Source organism: Rhinatrema bivittatum, chromosome 6 (genome assembly GCF_901001135.1).
Source record: "Rhinatrema bivittatum chromosome 6, aRhiBiv1.1, whole genome shotgun sequence".
NCBI lineage: Eukaryota > Metazoa > Chordata > Amphibia > Gymnophiona > Rhinatrematidae > Rhinatrema > Rhinatrema bivittatum.
Genome location: NC_042620.1, coordinates 245854234 through 245877487, shown reverse-complemented (window position 1 = coordinate 245877487; position 23254 = coordinate 245854234). Strand labels below are relative to the sequence as shown.

General features: G+C 44.6%; 1 protein-coding gene across 5 annotated transcripts in view; it reads right to left on the bottom strand.

Moving 5' to 3' along the window:
* Positions 1 to 23254, bottom strand: part of LOC115094055 (sodium- and chloride-dependent neutral and basic amino acid transporter B(0+)-like) — a 440377-nt gene that overhangs the window by 72801 nt on the left and 344322 nt on the right. For all 5 annotated transcript variants that reach the window (XM_029606711.1, XM_029606713.1, XM_029606709.1 and 2 more), the window contains one exon: positions 8748 to 8857. In XM_029606711.1, the coding sequence (XP_029462571.1) occupies positions 8748 to 8857 (110 nt within the window). The remainder of the gene's footprint in view (positions 1 to 8747; positions 8858 to 23254) is intronic.

Here is a 23254-nt window from a genome sequence, read left to right as displayed (position 1 = left end):
ACCTTAGCAATCAATTGACCTCACAACTTCCTCTCATAGACCTTACCAACCCAAACACAGCACTCCTCTCCTGGTACAATATTATAGAATCCATAGCTAATAAACTATGCCCCCTCACAACAAAAAAACACAACAACAACAACAACGCGTCCAAAAGACAACCATGGTTCACCACTGAACTCCGAAAATTGAAACAAAGCTTAAGACAGAAAGAGAACAAATGGCAGAAAGCCCCTTGTACAAGCATACTCTCTGCATATAAACTGGCCCTACATCATTACAAGACCTCCACCGCAAGATCTAAAAGGGACTTCTACTTGCATAAGATCCATGACCTGGTCTTTGACGCCAAAGCACTCTTTACCTTTGTTTCCAATCTAACCCATATCAACGCACCGGATATCCCGAGCAATCAAGCACAATCAAAAGCAGAAGAACTGGCCCTGTTCTTCTAAAACAAAATAATTAATCTCCTCACACAGCTGCCCACTCTCACCCCACCTTACTTGAGCACACATCAATTAAATAACAACAAATCCATCTATCTTGAAGCATTCGAACCCACCACCGCAACAGAGATCCAGTCAATCCTAAAGAAAATGAAACCCTCCTCTCATCCTTCAGACCATATCCCTAGCAAACTCCTCCTGACAATCCCTGACTCCATCTCCAAAACACTGGAGGACATCATAAACTGCTCTTTCTCAAGGAATATACCCAGACATAGTCAAACTGGCATCCCTCAAACCACTACTTAAGAAGCCAAATCTGGATCCTACAGACCCAAACAACTTTCGATCGATCGCTAATCTACCATTCATAGCCAAGATAATGGAAAAACTGGTTAACACCCAAATATCAGACTACATCGAAGATAATAAAATACTATTCCCTTCTCAATACGGTTTCTGCAAAGTGTCCAGCACAGAATCTCTCCTTGTATCATTGACGGACCTACCTCATTTTGGGTCTCGACAAACGACAATCATTCTACTGATTCTTTTAGACCTCTCGGCAGCTTTCGACACCGTTTAACCACTCCATCCTTATAAACCAACTTTCGACCATTGGTATAACAGGTACGGCACTAACCTGGTTCAAAACTTTCCTCAGTAACAGAGGCTACAAAGTTAAAATACACAACAAAGAATCCCCACGCCACGACCTCACCTGTAGGAGTCCCTCAGGGTTCCACTCTATCACACCCACACTCTTCAACATTTACCTCCTTCCGCTATGCCAGCTCCTAACAAATCTAAACTTTAACACTTTCTCTATGCAGACGATGTCCAGATTGTGATTCCCCCTTAAAGATTTCCCTCTCTAAAACTCTCACACACTGGGAAACATGCCTCAAAAATCAAATGCCTTCTTGCCAGCCTAAACATCATATTAAATGCTGCTAAAAACTGAACTCCTGCTCATCTCCCCAGAAATTAGTAACACCACTCCTCTACTCCTCCACCTAACCCACTCTCCACCCAAGTGAGAAACTTAGGAGTTATAATTGATAACAGGATGAATTTGAAAGGCATTTGTCAACCATACAACCAAGGACTGCTCTACAAACTCCAAGTGCTGAAAAGGATAAAACTTTTATTCCACTCTACCGATTTCAGAAACAATATTTCAAGCAATAATCTCTCAAAGATAGATTATTGCAACGCTATCCTACTAGGTCTCCCATCTTCGTACACCAAACCTCTACAGATGGTCCAAAATGCGGCTGTAAGAATTCTCACTAACACCAGAAGAAGAGACCATATATACCTATCCTAAAAAACCTACATTGGCTCCTGATACACTTCAGAATCATCTTCAAATCCCATCACCATTATATATAAATCCATCCACCTCCTTACAACACTTGACCTACAATTCCCGCTCAGCCAACATCACTCCTCAAGACCCACCAGAGAAGCATACAGAGGATCCCTCCAGGTACCCCATACCAAAACCACTCGTCATACAACTTTAAGAGACCAGGCCTTCTCGACAGCTGGACCAGCATTCTGGAATTCTATCCCACCGAATCTCCAACAGGAGCCTTGCCTCCCAACATTCCGAAAAAGACTTAAGACTTGGTTATTCAAACAAGCTTTTCCGGACCCCTCCTAATTGCTTCCTCGTCAAATTCCACTACTCAATCCCAGCTGCTCTTTGTAAATAACTCTACATGATGTTAATCTACTACTGTATCTCTCTATTCTCCCAGTTCAATCTCCCTTGTTAATTGTAGCTGCAATTTCCTTGCACTTGTTCCAATTTTAATGTTTTTGCACACCTTGTTCAACTGTAAACCAGCATGATGTGATTGTATCATGAATGCCGGTATATAAAAATCCTAAATAAATAAAATAAATAAATAAATGGCTCCCGGCACCAATGAAGGTGGGGAACGCCTCGGTGACCCAGTCGCAGAGGAGGATGGGGACCTTCTCTGGATGTGATTTCTTTGTTGGTGGCTCTGTTGACGCCGATGCCGAGGACTTGCCCGGATCAGCGGACTGAGCCTTCCGATGACGGTGTCGATGCTTTTCACGATATTCTCTTCGGTCCTTTTCCGGAGTCAAAGAGAAAGAAGTGAATGCCTTCAAGGTAGTTGTGCCGGGGGTGGACGGCACCGGCATCCTGCTGTTGGCGAGAGGTTGATTGGCACCGGCTCAGATGAAGTTGAAGCGCTTGATGGAGTCGGTGGCTTTGCCTGAAAAGAAGAAACTCCATCTTCTCTGAGCGGTCCTTACGGCCCTTCGGTGTCATTTGGACACATTTGGTACCTGTTTAAGACATTGTGGTCTGACCCCAAACATAACACACAGACCCTTTGCGGGTCTGTGATGGACATTGGTCCGAGGACAATTGGGGCACCGATGAAAACCCGACACCATGGTTTTGACAAAAATTTAGCCGCGGTACGGTCATGGCCAGTAGGCCACGAGGGAAAACTCGACGGGATCGACCGCAAATGAGGAAAAAGCGTTACCTTACGACCGCGGACTACGGAATCGATAGGGGGACCTCTATGGGGTAGAATTTTTTTTGACATTTTAGAAATAAGTTCCGTGAGGAAATTCCTGTCAGGAATCTCTAGAGAGCTCCTTAACCCACGTGGCTACTGCTGGCAGAAAAAAAGAGACTGAAGAGGGACCCCTGCTGGATGCAGGATTAGTGCCATGCAGGACATGCCCAGTAGGTGCCAGTCAAATTTCTAGAAACTTTGACAAAAGTGTTCCATGATTGGGCTCCATCCTGATGATGTCACCCATATGTGAGGACTACCATCCTGCTTGTCCTGTGAGAATCAGGAGATTGTCAAGGTATACTTGATGGTGGAGTAGAGTATGATCGTGGAAGATCTCATTCATCATTCTCTGGAAGATGGTAGGGGCATTACACAGCCCGAAGGGCATGACTAGGTACTCGTAGTGCATATCTCGCTTATTGAAAGCCGTCTTCCAGATGTCTTCAGGTTGGATACGGACCAGGTTATAGGCCCCACAGAGGTCCAATTTGGTAAAGATCTGGGCCCCCTGGAGTCGATCAAATAACTCCCTAATGAGTGGAAGCGGGTACCTGTCCTTGCGGGTAATGGTGTTCAGGCCACGGTAGTCAATACACGGCTTTAAGGAGCCATCCTTCTTCTTTTCGAAAAAGAATCCAGCACCAGCAGGAAACGTAGAAGGCCTGATGAATCCTTTGGCTAGATTTTCTTTGATGTAATCTGACATGGCCTGGGTTTCAGAGAGTGAGAACGGGTACGTCCTCCCCTTGGGAGGATTGGTACCAGGTAACAGCTCGATCGGGCAGTTAAACTTCCGGAGAGGTGGTAAGATGTCGGCTTGTTGCTTCGAGAAGACATCTTAGTAATCAGCAGGATAAACGTCCCACTGAATATACTTGCTTAAAATAATCGGTTATGTTCGAATATACCCAGTTAGGTTATAAAGTTATCCGGCCTGTGTGGCCGGATAACGTGCTACTTAACCAGATATCATTAACAATATCCAGCTAAGTAGCTAAGTAGCACTGTCAAAAGCACTGTCAAAAGCACTGTCAAAATTTAGCCGCGGTACGGTCGATGGCCAGTAGGCCACGAAGGGAAAACTCGACAGGAATGGACCGCAAATGAGGATAAAGCCTTACCTTACGACCGCGGACTACGGAATCGATAGGGGGACCTCTATGGGGTAGAATTTTTTTTGACATTTTAGAAATAAGTTCCGTGAGGAAATTCCTGTCAGGAATCTCTAGAGAGCTCCTTAACCCACGTGGCTACTGCTGGCAGAAAAAAAAAGGTGTCAAAAGGAAAAGTATTAAACAAAGAGAGTAGGCCATTCCCTCCCCCCCTTCCCCCCACCCCCGGCAAATATCTTTAAAAGCCCTGTCGGGCTGTGACTTCTTCAGCCTCTCACTTCTTCATCCTCTCACTTCTTATGTTCTTATGATCTTAAAATCTTAACCATTACCCTCCGTCTCAGTGTAATCGCAATGATAACATCTGGTGGGCCCTTCCCTTCCTCCAACCCACCCACCCATCTACTCGCAAGGGTTTATTAAATAGCCGGGTACCCACCCTCTTCCTCTAACCCTCCTGATGTCTCCGTTACCTTTAATAAAATTGCCGGGAGCAAAGGACCCTTCGCCCTGCTCCTGGTGCCTTCACGCTGCTCTAAAACAGACAGCGCTGGAAGTGTAAACTCACATTAAGCTTACACTTTCAGTGTTAGCTGGATATCTCAGCCCCTCCCCAGAATACTCTCAAAATGCGCCTTTTTTATCCGACTAGGATTAAGGGCTGAATATAGCTGGGACCTCTTGATGTTTAAAGCACACATTTTTGGTGAGTTCTTTATATGTAAGCAAATTAAATTGCCAAGAATGCCATTTCAATCCAGGTTAACATATTTTTTTCATTTTCAGTTCATTCATATGAGACAAACAGTATAAGTTTGAAGGCTTTTCCCTGAGAAAGCCCATCCAGGCAAAATGCTAAAGCATCAGGCCTTTAAACTTGAGATCTTTAAACTTGTATCCTTAAACATTGAATAAACACACAAGTAAGTGTACCTTATCTATATCTAACATTTTGAGTGCATGATACTTAAAAATGGACTTAAGGTTTTGACTTCAAACTGGGACTTAAACATTTTTTTTTTGAATCTCATGTTTCTTGAAATCCTTTAGCAGATGGTGGATTATTTATCTATGACAATAAACACAGTTACGAGTGATTTTAAAATAAATGTATTAAACATGGAGGTTTTTTAGACTAATAATTGTGCACTCAAGTACCATTTCAAAAGCGTTCATCACTTAATATTTGGCATATGAAGTTTTTTCCTCCATTTAAAAAGAACACAATAACTCAAACATTATTGTGCACATATATTTTCATTGGGTATTTTTCTGTGCATAAATTAGTGTCTAGTGGTCTCTAATTCTGTGTAAATATTAGGGATGTGAATCGTTTTTGAACGATTAAAATTATCGTCAGATAATTTTAAAATCGTCCTAAATCGTTAGAGTGCACGATACAATACAAATGCCCCCGATTTATCATCAGGGGCATTTGTATTGTATCATTAAATAGGGCACGGGAATTATTTGGGGGAGGGCGGGAAAACGGCACACCAAAACAACCCCTAAACCTACTCCGACCCTTTAAAACCAATTCCTTACCCTCCCCTACCCTCCCGAACCCCCCCAAAATGTTAAATTACCTGGTGGTCCAGTGATGGGGGGGGGGGGGGGGCGGTCCCGGCACGATCTCCCGCTCTCGGGCCATCAGTGCCATTTTGGCTGCCACTAATTAAAATGGTGCCGATGGCCCGATAAAAAAAAACCCACCGACCCTTTAAATCGACCCCCCTTAGCCTCCCCCACCCTCCCGACCCTTTTTTTTTAGGGAGGCCCGCGCCGCTAAAAAAAAACAACCCACCCGACCCTTTAAATCGACCCCACCCTCCTGACCTCCCCAAAACCTTTTAAAATGTACCTGGTGGTCCAGGGGGGCCTCGGGGAGAGATCCAGGGGGGCCTCGGGGAGAGGAGAGATCCAGGGGGGCCTCGGGGACAGATTTCCCGTTCCCAGGCATCACCTGTTCTAAAAAAAAATGGCACCGATGCCCCTTTGCCCTTACCATGTGACAGGGTTTCCATGCCATTGCCGGCCCCTGTCACATGGTAGGAGCACTGGATGGCCGGCGCCATCTTTAAAGATGGCACCGGCCATCTTTACTCATCAGCCCCATCTTTAAAGATGGCGCCGACCATCCAGTGCTCCTACCATGTGACAGGTGCCGGCCAATGGCACGGATACCTGTCACATGGTAAGGGCAAAGGGGCATCGGCGCCATTTCTTTTTAGAACAGGTGATGCCTGGGAACGGGAAATCTGTCCCCGAGGCCCCCCTGGATCTCTCCCCGATCTGGCACACGATTCACATCTCTAGTAAATATACATATAATACAAATTTATATATGCTATTATTTTTAATTGGCTATATGTGTAGAGACCCCTTCAGATGTCCACTAAATGGCCCTAGTATGGGAGATAGCAGGGGAACTGGCCATTCCTAATAGCGCCTCCTCTAAAGCTGTTGGGGTATTGAGCTCCTACCTACAAAATTGCAGGTATGGATAAAGAACAGTGTTACATTTCTGGTTCACTTCTGGAAGAGTAGGACCTGATTCTTTTGGTGTTCCTCCATCTCTGTTTCTAGGCCTCATGGCCAGAGATAAAAAAAAAAAAGGGGAGAAGTGTATTCCTTCCCAATACTCAACCTTTCTGGTGAGGTTTGCCTCAGGCTTTTGGAGCAAATTACTTATTTTTTATAGAACTTCCTTTCTGGAATTTTGATTTTTGTGAATCCCTGGTTTTGACTCAGGTAGGAAAAAGCAATGCCTTGGGAAAGACATGGGTAGAGAAGATCTGCTATGCCCATCTCACAAGCCATGGAGGGACAGTGGTGATTTGCTGTAAAAGAGCCCAGTTTTGGTATTTTTGGTGAAGATATTTTTGTCTTTTTGAGTTGGGAGGAAGCTTGGTCAACACAATTTCTGCCCAGAAGTTGGAGAAATGAGAAAAGCTGACCTTTTCCTTACTACAGGACCTTTCAGTCAGAGAGATCCAACCTTGCTATTTTGAGAGCAGAAACTGGAGTAAGAAGTCTGGTGCCATTTGAAGACCTCCATCTGAGTTGTCACAGGAAAAAAGATAAGGACTGAATTTGGAGACCTGGAATTACATCTGGACCTCAGATACTGTTGGAGAAAAGATCCCACCAAACATAGGATACCCCTGCCCATCTGGGTCTCATGATCCCAAGCTCTGGAAGGTAAGGATATCTCAGGACCCAGTACTTAGGGACACAATCACAGGTAGAAAAGTTGAAAATCAGTATTGGACATGTATGTAAGCAGAGGCAAGTGTGTTTGATGCCAGTTAATTACACTGGAAGACTTACGGTAAACTCTGAGTTTGGAACATCCAGCCAGAGTGTCCAGTTTGTTTATTCTATTCTGCATCTACTGTACATATGATTAACAGCAGGTACATCCAGATAAGAGCTTCCCCCTGTATCTTGGGTCCTTGAGGACTATCCAGTTTTTCTATCAGGAGAATCCACATCCTGAGATTGTACAGACTTGGTAACTATGTGCAAGGTTAAAGCCCCAGGACTGAGAGTGACTCCAGCCTTCACAGATAACACCAGTAGGAGGGCTAGGTATCAGTTATATTATGTTGGCTAGAATGTGACTTTTCATTCTTAATTGTGATTTTAGCCAATAATTTGGATGTGATGGGCTGAAGATGTAAATAAAGGGGCCGATTTTCAGCCATGGAGCAGCTAGTTAAGTTAGCCGGATATAGCTATCCTGCTAACTTATCAGTTACCGCTCCACTAAATATACCCACTACCCAGCTATCTTAAAGTTAGCCAGATAAGTATATCTGGCTAACTTTAGGACAGCCCTATAGCACGACCAGAGTTAGTTGTATAAGTTATGTGAATATTGGAGTTAGCCGCAATACTTATGCACCTAACTCTGTTCCTCCCCAAAACGCCCTCGACTTATGCAGCTAAATTCTAGAATTTAACCACATATGGCATTTAACATCACTGATTAGCCTTTTAGATGGATACATTTTCAGTTATCCATATAAATAGCTTTTGAATATCAACCTCAAATAAAATAAAAATAAACATGGATTAGATTTACTATGAACAATTTCTTGGTGGATCTTATCCATGGTTTTCTTAGGGGCAGATCTTAAAACCTGCACGTGGGCCTAGATTTGTTCGTGCAACCCGGTGCAAACAAACCTACGCCCGATTTTATGACATGTGCGCTCAATTGCGCGCATGTCATAAAATCCAAGGTCAGCGCGTGCAAGAGGGTGCACAATTGTGCAACTTGCGCATGCCGAGCCGTGCAGCCTTCCTCTGTTCCCTCCGAGGCCGTTCCAAAATCAGCAGCTGGTCCGCAATCCCGGGCACAGCGGCAAATGGCCGCTGTGCCTGGAGGCTCCGGCCATGCCTCTGCCCACGCCCCGCCTCTTTTTGCAAGCCCCAGGACATATGCGCGTCCCGGGACTTGCACGCGCTGCCAAGCCTATGCAAGATAGGCTCGGCGTGCGCAGGGGCAGGTTTTTGGGGTTACTCGCGTATGTTACGTGCGTAACCCTTTGAAAATCTGCCCCTAACTGAACAAGTGAACATACTTTCATACAGTTAAACTAACTTACTGACAAAAGTATAGGAGAAATGTAGAACCAGCAAGCCCTCCACCACAGCCAGAAGTGCCATTTCTGCTTTCCAATCATCATTTCTATGTCCTCTATGAATCGGTTTCCCCCTGTTGCAAAGTGTGGAAAAGGAGATTTATGTGTCAGATGTATTTTTTTGCTTCTCTTTTCTATATTAATGGGAAGTATTGTTATCAACAATAGTTATTTCATGCACATTTTTAGAATCAGAGGGTCTTGAAGCAAAGCTAAGCAGTTGGGATAGCTTATGACTGGGTCAGATGTATTAAAGCTTTTCTCTCAAATGCTTATTACATAAGCTACAATGTGCCTGAAACCACTCTTACAGTAATGACTGCTATACTTCTTTACAATTCTTAAAATTTGTACAAATAATCAAAAAAGATTTACAATGACTATTCTGTATGGATAAATAGATAAAAATATGTTTAAGGTGGTCTATCTGTGAGGGTCACTGGTGGCAGTTACTGTGCATATACGTTTTTTTTCCTGGCATTCTTTCCCTTCCAGACAATGCATAAAATTAAGTCCTTTAGCAGTACATATGCTATCTGAAAATTGTGCATGCTGTCATCTCGAAGGTTCAGTGACAAGTGCTATGCACTGCTATGTAGAAGACCCAAGTTTATTCTTTGGTTTGGCTTCTGTTGCCCGGGCCTGACTGGAATAGGGGATAATGTGCAGACAGTATTTAAAGACCCTAGAATGGAGGGAATCTCAATCATCACTCAATGGTGGCACTTAGTGACCAAACTTTGGATCCACATTAACTGGGATTCAGAAGGCTATGTAGTTTGTGACTCTGGTTAAAGACTGTGGCTTTAGTAATTAGGCTGAATTGGAAGAGGGATATAAAAATAGAGAGTGACAGCAAACCCAATTAGTTGAAAATGAAGTTCCTTGTACATACCCAGATCAGTCCAGACTTCTGGGTTTTGCATCCCTGCCAGCAGATGGAGACAGAGAAAGTTTTATTGACAGTGCTACATAATGTAGTGTGCCACCTGCAGTCCCTCAGTATTTATCTGTCTCCAGCAGATGGTAGATGGCAGAGATGTGCAATCGTTTTTGTCGAATTGGACTATTTCAAAGAAATAGTCCAATTCGGCATGGGTCGGAGGACCTGAACCCCGAGACGGATTTACCCTGAACCTTGGGGAAAATTCGTTGTTTGGGTTAGCGCGGGGGGAAGGGCACCTTTATTTAAAAAAACAAACAAACAACCACCCAACCCTTAAAATGTAGTTATTTACAACCCCCCACTCTCCGGACCCCTCCCCAAACTTGCCTAAAATCTGTGGTGGTCCAGCGGGGGTCCCAGGAGCGATCTCCCACTCTCGGGCCATCAGCAGCCAGTAAACAAAATGGTGCCAGTGGCCCTTTGCCCTTACCATGTGACAGGGGCTACCGTGCCATTGGTCAGCCCCTGTCACATGGTAGGAGCAATGGACGGCCGGCGCCATCATCATCACTAAATTTTAAGGGTTGGGTGTTTTGGTTTTTTTTCGGTGAAAATTGCCAAGAAAAAAAAACCGACCCAATGGAAAACAAAGTTTTACACAGGTTTATTTATTTATTTATTTAAGGATTTTTATATACCGCGGCTCGTTAGCAAACATCACCTCGGTTTACAATGAACATTAAATTAGCAACAAGCTTTACAATCCAACATATTTAAGTAATGATACATAGGTGATAACATTGAAATTATAATATAATTAAAATAAACCAAACTAGAATTAGCTGGGGCGTATAGGGCTGGCGGATCAACTTAATAGTACATTATTAACAGTACAGATATTTTCAAGGTCAGAATTAGTTGAAAGATAAATTACAATATTAATCATATTGCAGGTAAATAGGACACCATGGTGTGTTTAGCGTAATTAAAAGTAACCGATTGGAATGAGAAGATAGTATTATATAAATGTCATATAATATTTTAATCTGAAGAGAAAGGTTCACAAATTGTAGGCTTGTTTAAACAGCCATGTTTTTAAATTCTGTTTAAATTTCTTGTGACAGGGTTCCAGGCGCAGATCAGTGGGTAATTTGTTCCACATGTTAATTCCAGCTATCGTAAATGTTTGTTCTCTCGTTGTGACATATTTTATCTGTTTAAGCGTTGGAGTATTTAGCTTAGCCTGGTGCATTTTTCTAATTGGTCTGACCAAAGTATGGAATGTAAAGAACTCAGAAGACCAATGCATGTCTTGGTTATATAATGTCTTGTGTATAAGAGTGAGTACTTTGAATATTATCCTAAATGCAATCGGAAGCCAGTGTAGGAGTTGTAGAGCTGGAGTAATGTGTTCGTGGCAGTGTGTGTTAGTAATCAAGTGTGCAGCTGCATTTTGTAGCATCTGTAGTGGTTGTATTGAGTTATTTGGTAGACCTAGTAGTAAGGAGTTACAGTAGTCCAATTTAGATAACATAGTAGCCTGTAGTACAGTCCAGAAGTCATTTGGGTGTAGTAGTGGTTTTATCCTTTTCAAGGTATGAAGTTTGTGGAAACCATTTTTAATGGTGGAAGTGATGAATTTTTTTAATGTAAAATGATTGTCAATTATGACACCAAGACTGCGGACTTGTTGTATAGTGTGATGGTCATATAGAGATAGTAGAGTAGGGCTAGCATGGTTGTCATTTTGTGAAGAAATAATGAGCAGCTCTGTTTTGTTGGTATTTATTGCCAATTTTCAGTTAGTAGACTCTCAATTTCCATAGTGCAGAATTCCAGATTTTGAGCGCATTGGGTAGGGAGTCATTGATAGGGATTAGAATCTGCACATCATCTGCTATATAAAGTGCGGGAGACTCAGTTTCATTAACAGTTGACAGAGTGGAGTGAGGTATATACTGAAAAGTGTGGAGGATAGAGAAGAGCCTTGAGGTACTCCTTGTAACAGACTTTTTGGTTTGGATTCCTGCAGGCCAATTTTTACACTGTATTTCCTGCTGTTCAGAAAAGATTTGAGCCAACCTAGCGCAGTGCCAGTAATGCCAATTTGAGAGAGGCAAGTTAAAAGGATGTTGTGGTTGACTGTGTCAAATGCCGAGGAAATGTCCAGCAGGGCAAGTATATAGGATTGACCAGCATCTAATGCTTTTAGGATAGTATCAGAGAGTGTTAGAAGAAGAGTTTCAGTGCTATGGTACTTGCAGAATCCATATTGGAATGGGGAGAGTAGTTGATTTTCGTCCAGGAATTCAGTGAGTTGCTTGTTGATGACTTTCTCTAATATTTTGGAGAGGAAAGGTAAGTTAGAAACTGGGCGAAAGTTTGCTGGTTCTATAGGGTTTAAATCTTATTTCTTCAGAGTTGGTTTTATTATGGCGTGTTTGAGTTGGGTAGGTACAATTCCTGATGTGATAGATTTGTTAAGAATCTTTGTTATAGGTGTTGCAATTCTTGACGGAATGGCGAGGAGTGTTTTTGTAGGCATGATGTCAAATGGGTGCGTTGCTGGTTTAGCTTTTTTGAGTATACCTTCAATTTCTAGTGTCATTGTGGTTTCAAATTTTGTAAGTGAAGCTGAGCAGGGACTGTGTGGATTTGTATTGTAAATGGGTGGTCTATGTGTAGAGGAAATAGAGGGAGAGGTAGAGTTTGTAAGGAGATTAGAAGGGGAGGAAGAAGAGATGCGGTTCATAATAGCGTTGATTTTGTCATGAAAGTAGGATGCAAGTGTTTCACATCTATTTTTATCATCATTATCTGGATTGAAGTTGGTTGGGGGAATGATGATGGAAGAGACATATTGGAAGAGAGCTCGTGGATTGAATTGGTATTGGTGGATCTTCAGGGCGTAGTAGTTTTTCTTGGTTTCGTCTGTCGTTTTCCGGTATTCATGAAGGAGTGACTTAAATTTCTGTAGTAAAATAGGTGTTTGGTTTTTACGCCATTTCTTTTCCATTTTACGGAGCTCAAGTTTCAATTTTCTAAGATCCGGGGTGTACCAGGGCTTTTTATCTTTCTTCTCTGTGTTGATTTCTTTAGTCTGTAGAGGGCAAAGCTCATTTGCTACATTACTAGTGATGTGATACCAAGAGGAGCAGGCCGAGTTGGCATCAGAGAGGTCTAATTTAAGGAATTCTTCTGAAAGTGCTTCAGCGATGTCTTCGGTTTTGCATTGTTTTCTGAAGGTGATGGATCTGTTTTTGGTGTGAGGAGAGATGTGGTTGCATGTAATAGAGCAGCATATATCGATCCGGTAATGGTCTGACCAGGGTATGGGTGTGCATTTAGGTAGGTTAGAGTCAACAAGAGAGTTAGTGAATATGGCATCTAGAGTGTGACCTCCTTTGTGAGTAGGGCTCGAGACCAGTTGTTTATATCCAAGAGCATTAAGAATGGTAAGGGTAGCTTCACAGGCTGGAGTAGGTGGAGAGCGGACAAAATGGAGGTTAAAGTCTCCTAGGATGATTGCTGGGGTGTCAACGTTGATGTATTTTGAAATATATTCAGCGAGTAAAGAAGGGTTATTTTCAAGTATGCCTGGAGGAGCATATATAAGGCATATCTGTAGGGCTTTTGATTTAAGTAGAGCAATCTCAATTTTGGGCGGTGAAGAGATGGTTTCCAGAGTGAGATTGAATTTCTTTTTGGTAGCCAGAAGAAGTCCGCCTCCTTTCTTTTTCGGTCTCGGTACGGAGAAAATATTATAAGTGTTTGTAGATAGTTGATTAATAATGGCAGTGTCTGTGTTTTTTAGCCATGTTTCTGTTAAAGCACAGATATCAGGGGATTCGTCTGTAAGGATGTCGCTTAAATGTGTAACCTTTTTTTGGATGGATTGTATATTTATAAGCAAGATGAAGAAGGTTATCAGTCCTAGGATTTGGGACAGAGGTGAAGTCATGATAGGAATTAGGGATTTGTCGTATGGTATGTTGAGCTTAGTTCTCAAGGTATTGTGTGCAAAGTTTGTGTATTTGAGGATAGGAATATGAAAGGTGTTCATTTCAATGAGAGGATAGGCTTAAGTAAGCAGTTGTGATACTTGTGTTTGAGGGGAGAAATATTGGAAGTAGATATCCCTACGTCAAGCTATTTGTTCAGGTCTAGTCCAGTCCAAATTCGGCGTATCTCTTAAATTCAGCGGGGGTGCCCTCCAGGGGTGCACGAAGGGGCGTACAAAGGGGCAGGCACCTAGCAGAGCCGCGTTTAAAGCCCAGCAGGGCTGGCTCTGATTGGTGGGCATTGGTTCGGTGGGCGGGCCTCGGTGCGTTTTCATTTCAGGTTTTTTTTTCTTTTTTAATTCTTGGATGGAGCGGTCGTGTGATCGGCGAAGAAGCCACCCGGGTGGGGAGAGAATACACTGACCTTCCCCCGGTGGGGCTTGGCGCCGATCGCGCAGGCCTTCCCCAGCTGCTGTGCTCCAGCAAGGGAAGAAAGAAGAAGGTATGGCGCCTAGCAGAGCCCCGTTTAAAGCCCAGCAGGGCTGGCTCTGATTGGTGGGCGTCGGTTGGGTGGGCGGGCCTCGGCACGTTTTCTTTTCAGGTTTTTTTTTTTTTTTGGCCGACACATAGCCCGACCCGAGATACAAAAACGAAGCACATCTCTAGTAGATGGTGCAAAACCTGCAGTTCTGGTGTAAAAAAAAAGGAGATAGAAGCAAAGAAGATAAAAATTTCCTCCCAGAGGGTTGCTAGGTCCTGGTGGGGCCATCCCCCCTGGTTTGAGGTGGACAAGCTGGGTGTTGATGATCCTTTTGTCTGCTTGGTCTATTGGCCCATGGGATGTAAATCTGGTGGTCCAGATTCCTTCCCTTCACAAGGCGGCTGAGGCAGCTTGAATTTGGCTGGCAGCTCTGCAGCTTGAATCCCACTAACAGCTGTGCAGTTTCAGCCTAGAGCAGGAAAGTATACCACTTCTCTCTTTCTCTGCATTTTCTTGCCAAGGTGATTAAAGTTTTCTTGAGAAAAAAAAAGAAAAACAAGTAGAAGTAAGGAGTTTGCAGCCACATGTTTCTGCTTCCTGTGGGTGTTTCCTTGGGGGTTTCTTTGCTTTAGCAGCATGGCAGAGTGAGTGGCGCTGAAGGCGGCAGAGTAAGAGGTTAATTCCCGCGATCTCAACCATACATTTACATTTATTAAATTTATGGATCGCCTAATGCAAAACAAGTCTAGGCAATTTACAAAGGAACAAGCATAAAACAGCAATGATAAAACTAATAAAAATTACAGAATAAAATCATGTGACATCACAAAAATAAAGAATTAAAAATAAGCAGACTTAAAAATGTTTTTAGGAGAGTTCTGAAGTTTTTGACAGCATACATTGCTGTATTTCAAAAGAGAGTGAGTTCCAGAATTCAGGACCTTCAACGGAGAAGGAACATCCATGTGTGATGTAGAGACGTGCAACATTTGGAGAGGGGACCTCTAGGAGGCAATGCTGTGATGAGCATAGAGAGTGAGTTGGTTGATAAAATTTGAGCAAAGAGTTTGCCCAGGGACAGAAGTCATCATTAATGAGCTTGTATAATGTCATGCTGAGTCTATATTTGATACATTCAGTTATGGATAACCAGTGTAAGTGGATCAGTGTAGGTGTAATATGATCTGAGTGGTTTTTTTTAGACAGAAGTCATGCAGCTGAGTTAATGAATAGTTGAATGGGCTGCAAGGTTGAGAACGGAAGACCAATATAGAGAGCATTGCAATAATCAATGACAGGAAAAATAGAGGCCTGGAGCATTGTACGAAATTCCGAAGGAAAACAACATTTTTTGAGATCAGCAAGTAGACGAAGTCTGAAGAAACTTTGTCTTAAGACATGCTTGATCTGAGGCTTAATAGAGAGAGTACTGTCTAGGATAACACCTAAGTTTTTGACCTGATTACTTATTGTGAAAGAAGAGGAGTTAATGCAAATAGTTGTTTGAGATACTAGAGAGTAGGGATTAGAGAGAGCAAGAAATTTGTTTTTTGACATATTTAATGTTAATTTATTGTGTTCCAGCCATGATTTAATCGAGGAGAAACAGATATTAATGTGACTTAGAGTGTCATTCCAAGATGAGCGAATATGAATGAGAAATTGAATGTCATCTACATAAAGTTTATAAGCATCTGTCAAATTTGAAAGTAAATATTGAAAATTAATGGAGAGCAGAACCTTGAGAAACTCCAGTTTTGATTTGAGAAACATGTGAGAAGTCAGTATGAATTTTTACTTGTTGAAAGTGATTAGATAAATAAGAATGGAACCAATTGAGTACTGAACCAGATAAACCAGTTTCCTGTAAATGAAAGAGTAGTATGTTGTGATCCACAGTGTCAAATGCTGATGAAACATCAAGTGAGACAAGTATGTATTGGTGGCCATTATCAATACCTCTTCCAATAGTGTCAGTTAAAGAGAGAAGTAAGAGTTTTGTATTGCGAGTCTGACGAAATCCAAACTGATGAATGTCGACATGATCCGATAACTGAGTCAAAACTGAGGCTTTGAGAATTTTTGAAAAAAAGGGTAAAGATGAGATTGACCTGTAATTGGATGGATCAGAAGGGTCAAGATTGGGTTTTGTTTAGCCGAGGACGAACTACTGCAAGCTTGAGACTCTTAGGAACTGTACCTTCATTTAGAGACAAACTGATTAAATATGCAAAGAGAGGAGCTATGGAATCTTTAGCAGCTTTAAACAGAGCAGATGAACACAGAGCTTGTGAACAGATGGTAGTGTCAGATTTAACAATGAGGTTGGAACTCTCCATTGAAGATATGTAGTCAAACTGAGATCAGGCGGGTATCGTAGAGACCATGTGCAAGATGGTGTGCGTCGCAGCCTGTCATTCTTGCGGGACTTCCCGGTCATGGCTTAACAGAGCTGGTCTTTGTGAAGGGTGCGTTTCGGGTGGTGAAGGCACTTCAGCAGTGCCTACCGTCGCTTTCAAGTCAAAAGAAGTTTGTGTGGATGCTGCACAGTTGCATCAGGGTTTGCAGCATGTTGGGTCTTCTCTTCCTGTCAGCGCAGGAACAGCGGCCATTTTGGGATCTTGGGCAGCCCTGTCAGCATTACGGGGCAGAGGGAGGGGGGAATCCCCTGGGGCTATCCCCAGCGGTTTCTGGCTCCGGAGAGGAACAGGGGCGCTCTGATTGGAAGGATTTTCCTCTTGATCCAGTTTCTGAGCCCATACAGCCTTTTTCCATGAAGATTATATAGTTGTTCCATAAAGCTTATTTAGCTGAGAAGCTTACTAGAAAGGTGTGATCTTGAACATGGTCCCAGTCTTCAGGGAATCTGCAGCCAGGATGGAAGCCTGGGCAGGCAAAGAGGAAATGTTCCTCAAGTGTCCAGTGTATGCTGGGGCTTGCCTGCATGCCTCGTGACACAGTGGATGATTCTGAGGATTCAGATATCTCAGATCAAACACCCGTGGTTTCCCTGGGGGCTGCCCAGGACCAGATGAGACTGATCCAGTTGGTGATCCAGAAGAGGAACCTGTGAATGAAGGGGATGACCCCAAAGTTGTACCTCTCTTTCATAGAGTGGAGCTGTGGCCTTTGATGCCTTGAAGAGCTGGGAATCAATATTTCTCAAGAGGAGTCCAATTTGGAGAAAGCGGATCTCATCCTGAATGGGTTAAGGGATCCGGTAAAAGAAGAGTGAAGAAGTTGGTGTATCGAGAGTGGGACACTCCAGAGTGTGGCTTGAGAGTTGGCAGGGCTATGTCAAAGCTTTATCTGTAGCCTGAAGAGACAATGGAAATCCTGGTGCTTCCCAAGGTCAATGCTTTGGTATCGGCAGTTACTAAAAAGACCACTATTCCGGTAGCGGGATCTGCTGCTTTGAGAGATGTGCAGGATCAGAAGTTAGAGCTTCACTCAAAAGGATATTTGAGATCTCAGCCCTGAGTTTAAGAGCTGCGATTTGCAGCGCTTTTATGCAGAAGGTATGTCTACATTGGATCCAGCAATTACAGGAAGAGCAGCCAGAGTCAGGTGCAAATGCACAGAAAGCTGAGCATTTGGAAGCTTCTGTGGTGTACGGCTCAGATGTTTTGTACGACCTGGTCAGAACATCTTCTAGGATCATGATGTCTGCAGTGTCAGCCAGACGACTGTTATTGTTGCGGAACTAGTCGGTGGATGTGTGGTCCAAGGCTCAGATGGGAACTCTTCCTTTTAAGGGCAAGCTCTTGTTTGGTGAGGACCTGAAACAGATAATGAAGCATTTGGGAGAGTCCAAGATGCATGTTGCTGGAAGACAAGCCTAAGGCAGAAGATTTTTTTCCTTCTCAGTCATGTTTTTGGGATAATAGAAGGTTTCGTCTGACGTCACAAACCGGAAGTGAAAATTGAATTGTCGGGGCGCGGGCTTAGTGTGGAACAACCTCCCGGTGTTGCAATCCTGCCCGCGAGGAGCACGGGCAGGCTCTTACCTTCTCACAGCAAGTCGGGCTGCTGACGCAGTTGCTTGTCTTTCACTGAATCAGCTGGGCCGTCCCCGCAGCTGTTGCCATGCATCCGGCTCCTCTGCTCCTGTTTCTGCCTTCCCCCGACGTGCTGCTGCGATCCCGGGACCTTCAGCCAGAGGGAGGCCGTCCCTCCCAGTGCCTGCTTCAGCTCAGGTCCTCCCGGCAGGGAGCCGTCCCTGCCGGTGCCTGTAGCCTCTCCAGCTCCCTGCAGCCAGCACTTCTCTCTTCAGCCTTGCAGCGTGGAGCAGTGCCTGCAGCCTGCTACAGCCCCCTGCTTCCCCTGCAGCCAGCCTTACCTCTCTCTGCTTCTTCCTGCTTCAGTCGTTGCGGCTGGGAGCTGCTCCAGCGACCTGCCTTCACCTAGCTCCAGTCCAGGGCTGCTCCGCAGCTTCCTTGGGCCCTCCACGTGGCTGAGGACGTCACCAGCTTCCAGCTCTTCTCTCCAGCTCCCTAGGGCGCGGGCGCGCGCCTCTCGTCTGTTCTTCAAGGGCCAGCCAGGTGTGGCCCCTGCTGGCTCCTCCCTGGGCGTTGTCCACCTCAGCTCTACAAAGGGATTCAACGTTCAGTCTGTCTTTGCCTTCGCAAGGAGTTGGTCACTCCTGAGATCCTCGTTCCAGGAGCTGCCTTGAGTTCCAGCCTTCTGCAAGGTCCAGTGTTTCATGTTTCCAGTTGTTCCTGTCCTGCTGTTTCCAGTTGTTCCAGTCCTGATGTCTTCAGTTATTCCAGTCCCGATGTTCGCCTGTTCCTGGTCCTGCCTTGAGGTCTGATTTCTAATCCGGTGTCTATGATCCAGCCCAGATATTACAAGCCTTGCACCTTGATCCTGAAACTCGCCTGAAAGCTAAGTTCCTTGTTCTTGAATCTCTTGAAAACTAGTACCTTGATCCTGTGTTCTCCAATGTCCTGGTACCTCGCGGCCACGCCGTGGTCCGTGACCAGCCCTCGGGGCGGGCTGATTAGGGCCATCTGTGATGCAAGCCATGTACCTCGTTTCTAAAAGCTAGCACCTTGATCCTGTGTCCTCCAATGTCCTGGTACCTTGCGGCAAGCCACGCCGTGGTCCGTGACCAGCCCGCGGGGCGGGCTGATTAGGGCCATCTGTGATGCAAGCCATGTACCTCGTTTCTAAATCTCTGAGAAGTCCTTGTTCCTGATCCTGTTACCTGCCTTGGCTGCCGGTGTGCAGCAACCAGCTTCTTCCCTTGATGTCGGTGCTAGATCCAGTTCCTGATCCAGTCCTGTTTGTTCTGCCCTTTGTCTTCATCTGGCTCCTGAGCCTTCTGGCCTGTTGGGCCCTGGAGTGGCCAACAGGTGGATTCATCCCTGTGCTTTGGAGCTTCCCTTCCTGCCAGCCGACGGGGCTTCGGATGTCAGTATCCCAGCATCGGAGTTCGCTTCGCCTGGATCTCTCCTGCATTCTCCTGTTCTCAGCGTGGTCCGTAACCTGCCCTCCAAGGCAGTGTTGGGGACGCCTGGGACAGGGTGGCCCTTGACTCAGTCCCAGGAGTGGTCTGAGCAGGGTGCCCTGAGGGACAGTGCCCATGTCTTCCTTCAGCCCTTGTTCCTGAGTCTACATCTGCACCTTCAGTACCTCGCCTCTGAATCTACCTCTGCATCTTCAGTACCTCGCCTTTGAATCTACCTCTGCACCTTCAGTACCTTGCTTCTGAGTCTACGTCTGCACTCCCAGTACACTGCTTCTGAGTCTACGTCTGCACGACCAGTACCTTGCTTCTGAGTCTGCGTCAGCATGTCCAGTACCTTGCTTCTGAGTCTACGTCTGCACTCCCAGTACCTTGCTTCTGAGTTTGCCTCTGCACTCCCAGTACACTGCTTCTGAATCTACATCTGCACTTCCAGTACCCTGCTTCTGAGTCTCGTCTGAATCTATGTTCCAGCCTTCGCTGTCCTGGCCTCCATCCGGCCTGCTGCTTCGTGCCGTACCCTGCGGCAGGTCCAAAAGGGCTGGGAACGGTCGGAGGACTGTTCACAAGACCAACATTGCGTTGTTGGGTCTTCCAAATCGTGCAGGTCCGGAGGATGGCCTGTCGCCTGGTCATCACTCCAGTCTTGCTTCCGTCCTACCCATGCTCGGGCATGCCACGCCTCCCGCGGCCCTCTTCGGAATCCTCTGGGGTCGAGCCGCGGCCCAAGGACACACCTCTCTCAGGAAGTGGGATTGGTCTCCTAGCGCTCCACAACACCCGGAGTTTCCTTCACATCAAAAGTGAGTAATTTAAAGATTTTTACCTTATCCCTCTCTAAACCTCCATTTGGGGAATCAAGAAGGTCCCTAGCAAGAGAAATATGAAAAGTTTTTGGTACTGATTTTTATTTTGTTTCCACTGATTTGGCATGCCCCATACAAAAAGAAAGGGCAAGATATGGGTGACAACCCTGACCACGCCATTAACAGCCCCTTCACAAACAAATATCAATAACTTCTTTGTTCTGACAGCGAGTTCGTCCCCGAGAGTAATGTCCGCAGCGATGGGAGGTAAGGAGCATACACCAACCTCACAGGACTTATTAACCTGTTTGAGCCCCAGGGCTCCCATAACACCTTCACCTCTGTGTTTGGGGCAGTCACAAGATTTGGGGCCAGTTACTCAACCGAAGCTGCCGAGTGAGCTGGATCCAGTCGGGAGGAATCCGGTGGAGCTAGCCTTAAACACATTTAGTCCTGGAGCTACTGGAACCGTAGAACACATGTCACAGCATGTGCTGGAATTGACTGTGAATAAAGAGCTGGAACCAGTTACCCCAGGGTATATAATAACTCAGAAAGAAGGCATGACGGCGCCCCCAGTACTGGGAGCAGAAAGCCGTCATGAGGGTATAGTGAATGCTTTTTTCACTCTAACTGCTGTAAATTTGCAAAACATAACTCTAGAGTCTGTTTGGAAAGCTATACTTTCTTTGGAGTCCTCCATAGTCAATCTATCTAAAATTATGACGGGTTGGATACACAAAAACATATCTGCCAAATTGATCCTTTGTTAAAAGTACATAATAACAAAATACAGGGTCTGGAAAATCAAGTATCTGCACTTCAAATTACACAGAATACGCTGGTACAAGGAGATCTGACGAATTCTAGGAAAATAGAGAATTTAGAAAATGAAATGAGATCTAGGAATTTAAGAATACTGAACTTCCCACATATAAGTTTAATTGCACCATTGGAACAACTTAACAAGTATTTAGTGGAAATATTACAAATGCCTAGAGAACAGATTCCATCTATTGTTAAGGCATTTTATACCAAAACTGAGAAGAAAGAAGGGCAAGGAACTCCAATATTAAATTTGGACATTGGAAATTTAAAAAATTTCCTAGAGCAACCATCTGAAGAGCAAATAGACTATAGTGGGACATTATTGGTTACTTTTTCATCGGTAGCAGATAAAGATCAAGTCCTAAAGTTATTTCTCCGAAATAGAGAAAAATTGTATTTAGGACACAAGTTATGGATCTATCCAGACCTGACAAAGATTACTCAACAAAAGAGGAAAAGTTTTTTGTCTATGTGTCAGGAGGCTAGGGATATGGGAGCCCAGATCACAATCCGATACCCTGTAAATGTGTATTGCGATTTAACAGTTTGAGATATGTTTTTTTTGATCCACAGCAATTAAGATTATTTCTTGATTCACATTGCCCCGTTAACCAAAGTGCTAACTAAAACCTGTTATGAGAATATATAATCTAACGCACTCTATCTCTTGCTTATTAAATCTGTTTTTTGTGATGTTTTTTTCCTTTATATAGCTCCTAGTAAATTGATTCTCTAAGTTTCTTTATAACGAACCTGGAATATATTGGAAACATTTTATTGTTAAATTGCTTATAAAATTTGTTATACAATGATATTTTCTAATGTAGTGAGAACGAAATATTACCTCATGGTACAATTTAATGATATACATGTATTGCTATCTAAGAATGTAAAAATGCAATAAATAATACATTAAAAAAAAAAAAAAAAAAGGTTTTGTCTGGCTAGAGTTCTTTCGGGTCTCAGAGACAAACCACAAACAGGGCTCAGTTCTGGGGGCAGTCCTTTCAAGGAGGTTGGAGATCTCACCATAACAATACAGGTGGGAGTGCAGATGGAGATAAAGCAAATGTTGCTTACCTGTAACAGGTGTTCTCACAGGACAGCAGGATGTTAGTCCTCACATATGGGTGACATCATCAGGATGGATCCCAATCATGGAAAACTTCTGTCAAAGTTTCCAGAACTTTGACTGGCCCCTACAGGGCATGCCCAGCATGGCACTAACCCTGCAGCCAGCAGGGGTCCCCCTTCAGTCTTATTTAAAAGCTACAGGCAGTGCCGAAAAATAAAATAATAAAATAATAAAATGTTATGAACTAGGGATGTGAATCGTGTCCTCGATCGTCTTAACGATCGATTTCGGCTGGGAGGGGGAGGGAATCGTATTGTTGCCATTTGGGGGGGGTAAAATATCGTGAAAAATCGAAAAATCGAAAAATCGCAAAACCGGCACATTAAACCCCTAAAACCCACCCCCAACCCTTTAAATTAATCCCCCACCCTCCCAAACCCCCCCCAAATGACTTAATAACCTGCGGGTCCAGCGGCGGTCCGGAACGGCAGCGGTCCGGAACGGGCTCCTGCTCCTGAATCTTGTTGTCTTCAGCTGGCGCCATTTCCAAAATGGCGCCGAAAAATGGCGGCGGCCATAGACGAACACGATTGGACGGCAGGAGGTCCTTCCGGACCCCCGCTGGACTTTTGGCAAGTCTCGTGGGGGTCAGGAGGCCCCCCACAAGCTGGCCAAAAGTTCCTGGAGGTCCAGCGGGGGTCAGGGAGCGATTTCCACCGCGAATCGTTTTCGTACGGAAAATGGCGCCGGCAGGAGATCGACTGCAGGAGGTCGTTCAGCGAGGGTTCCGGCGCCTCGCTGAACAACCTCCTGCAGTCGATCTCCTGCCGCGCCATTTTCCGTACGAAAACGATTCGCGGCGGGAAATCGCTCCCTGACCCCCGCTGGACCTCCAGGAAACTTTTGGCCAGCTTGTGGGGGGCCTCC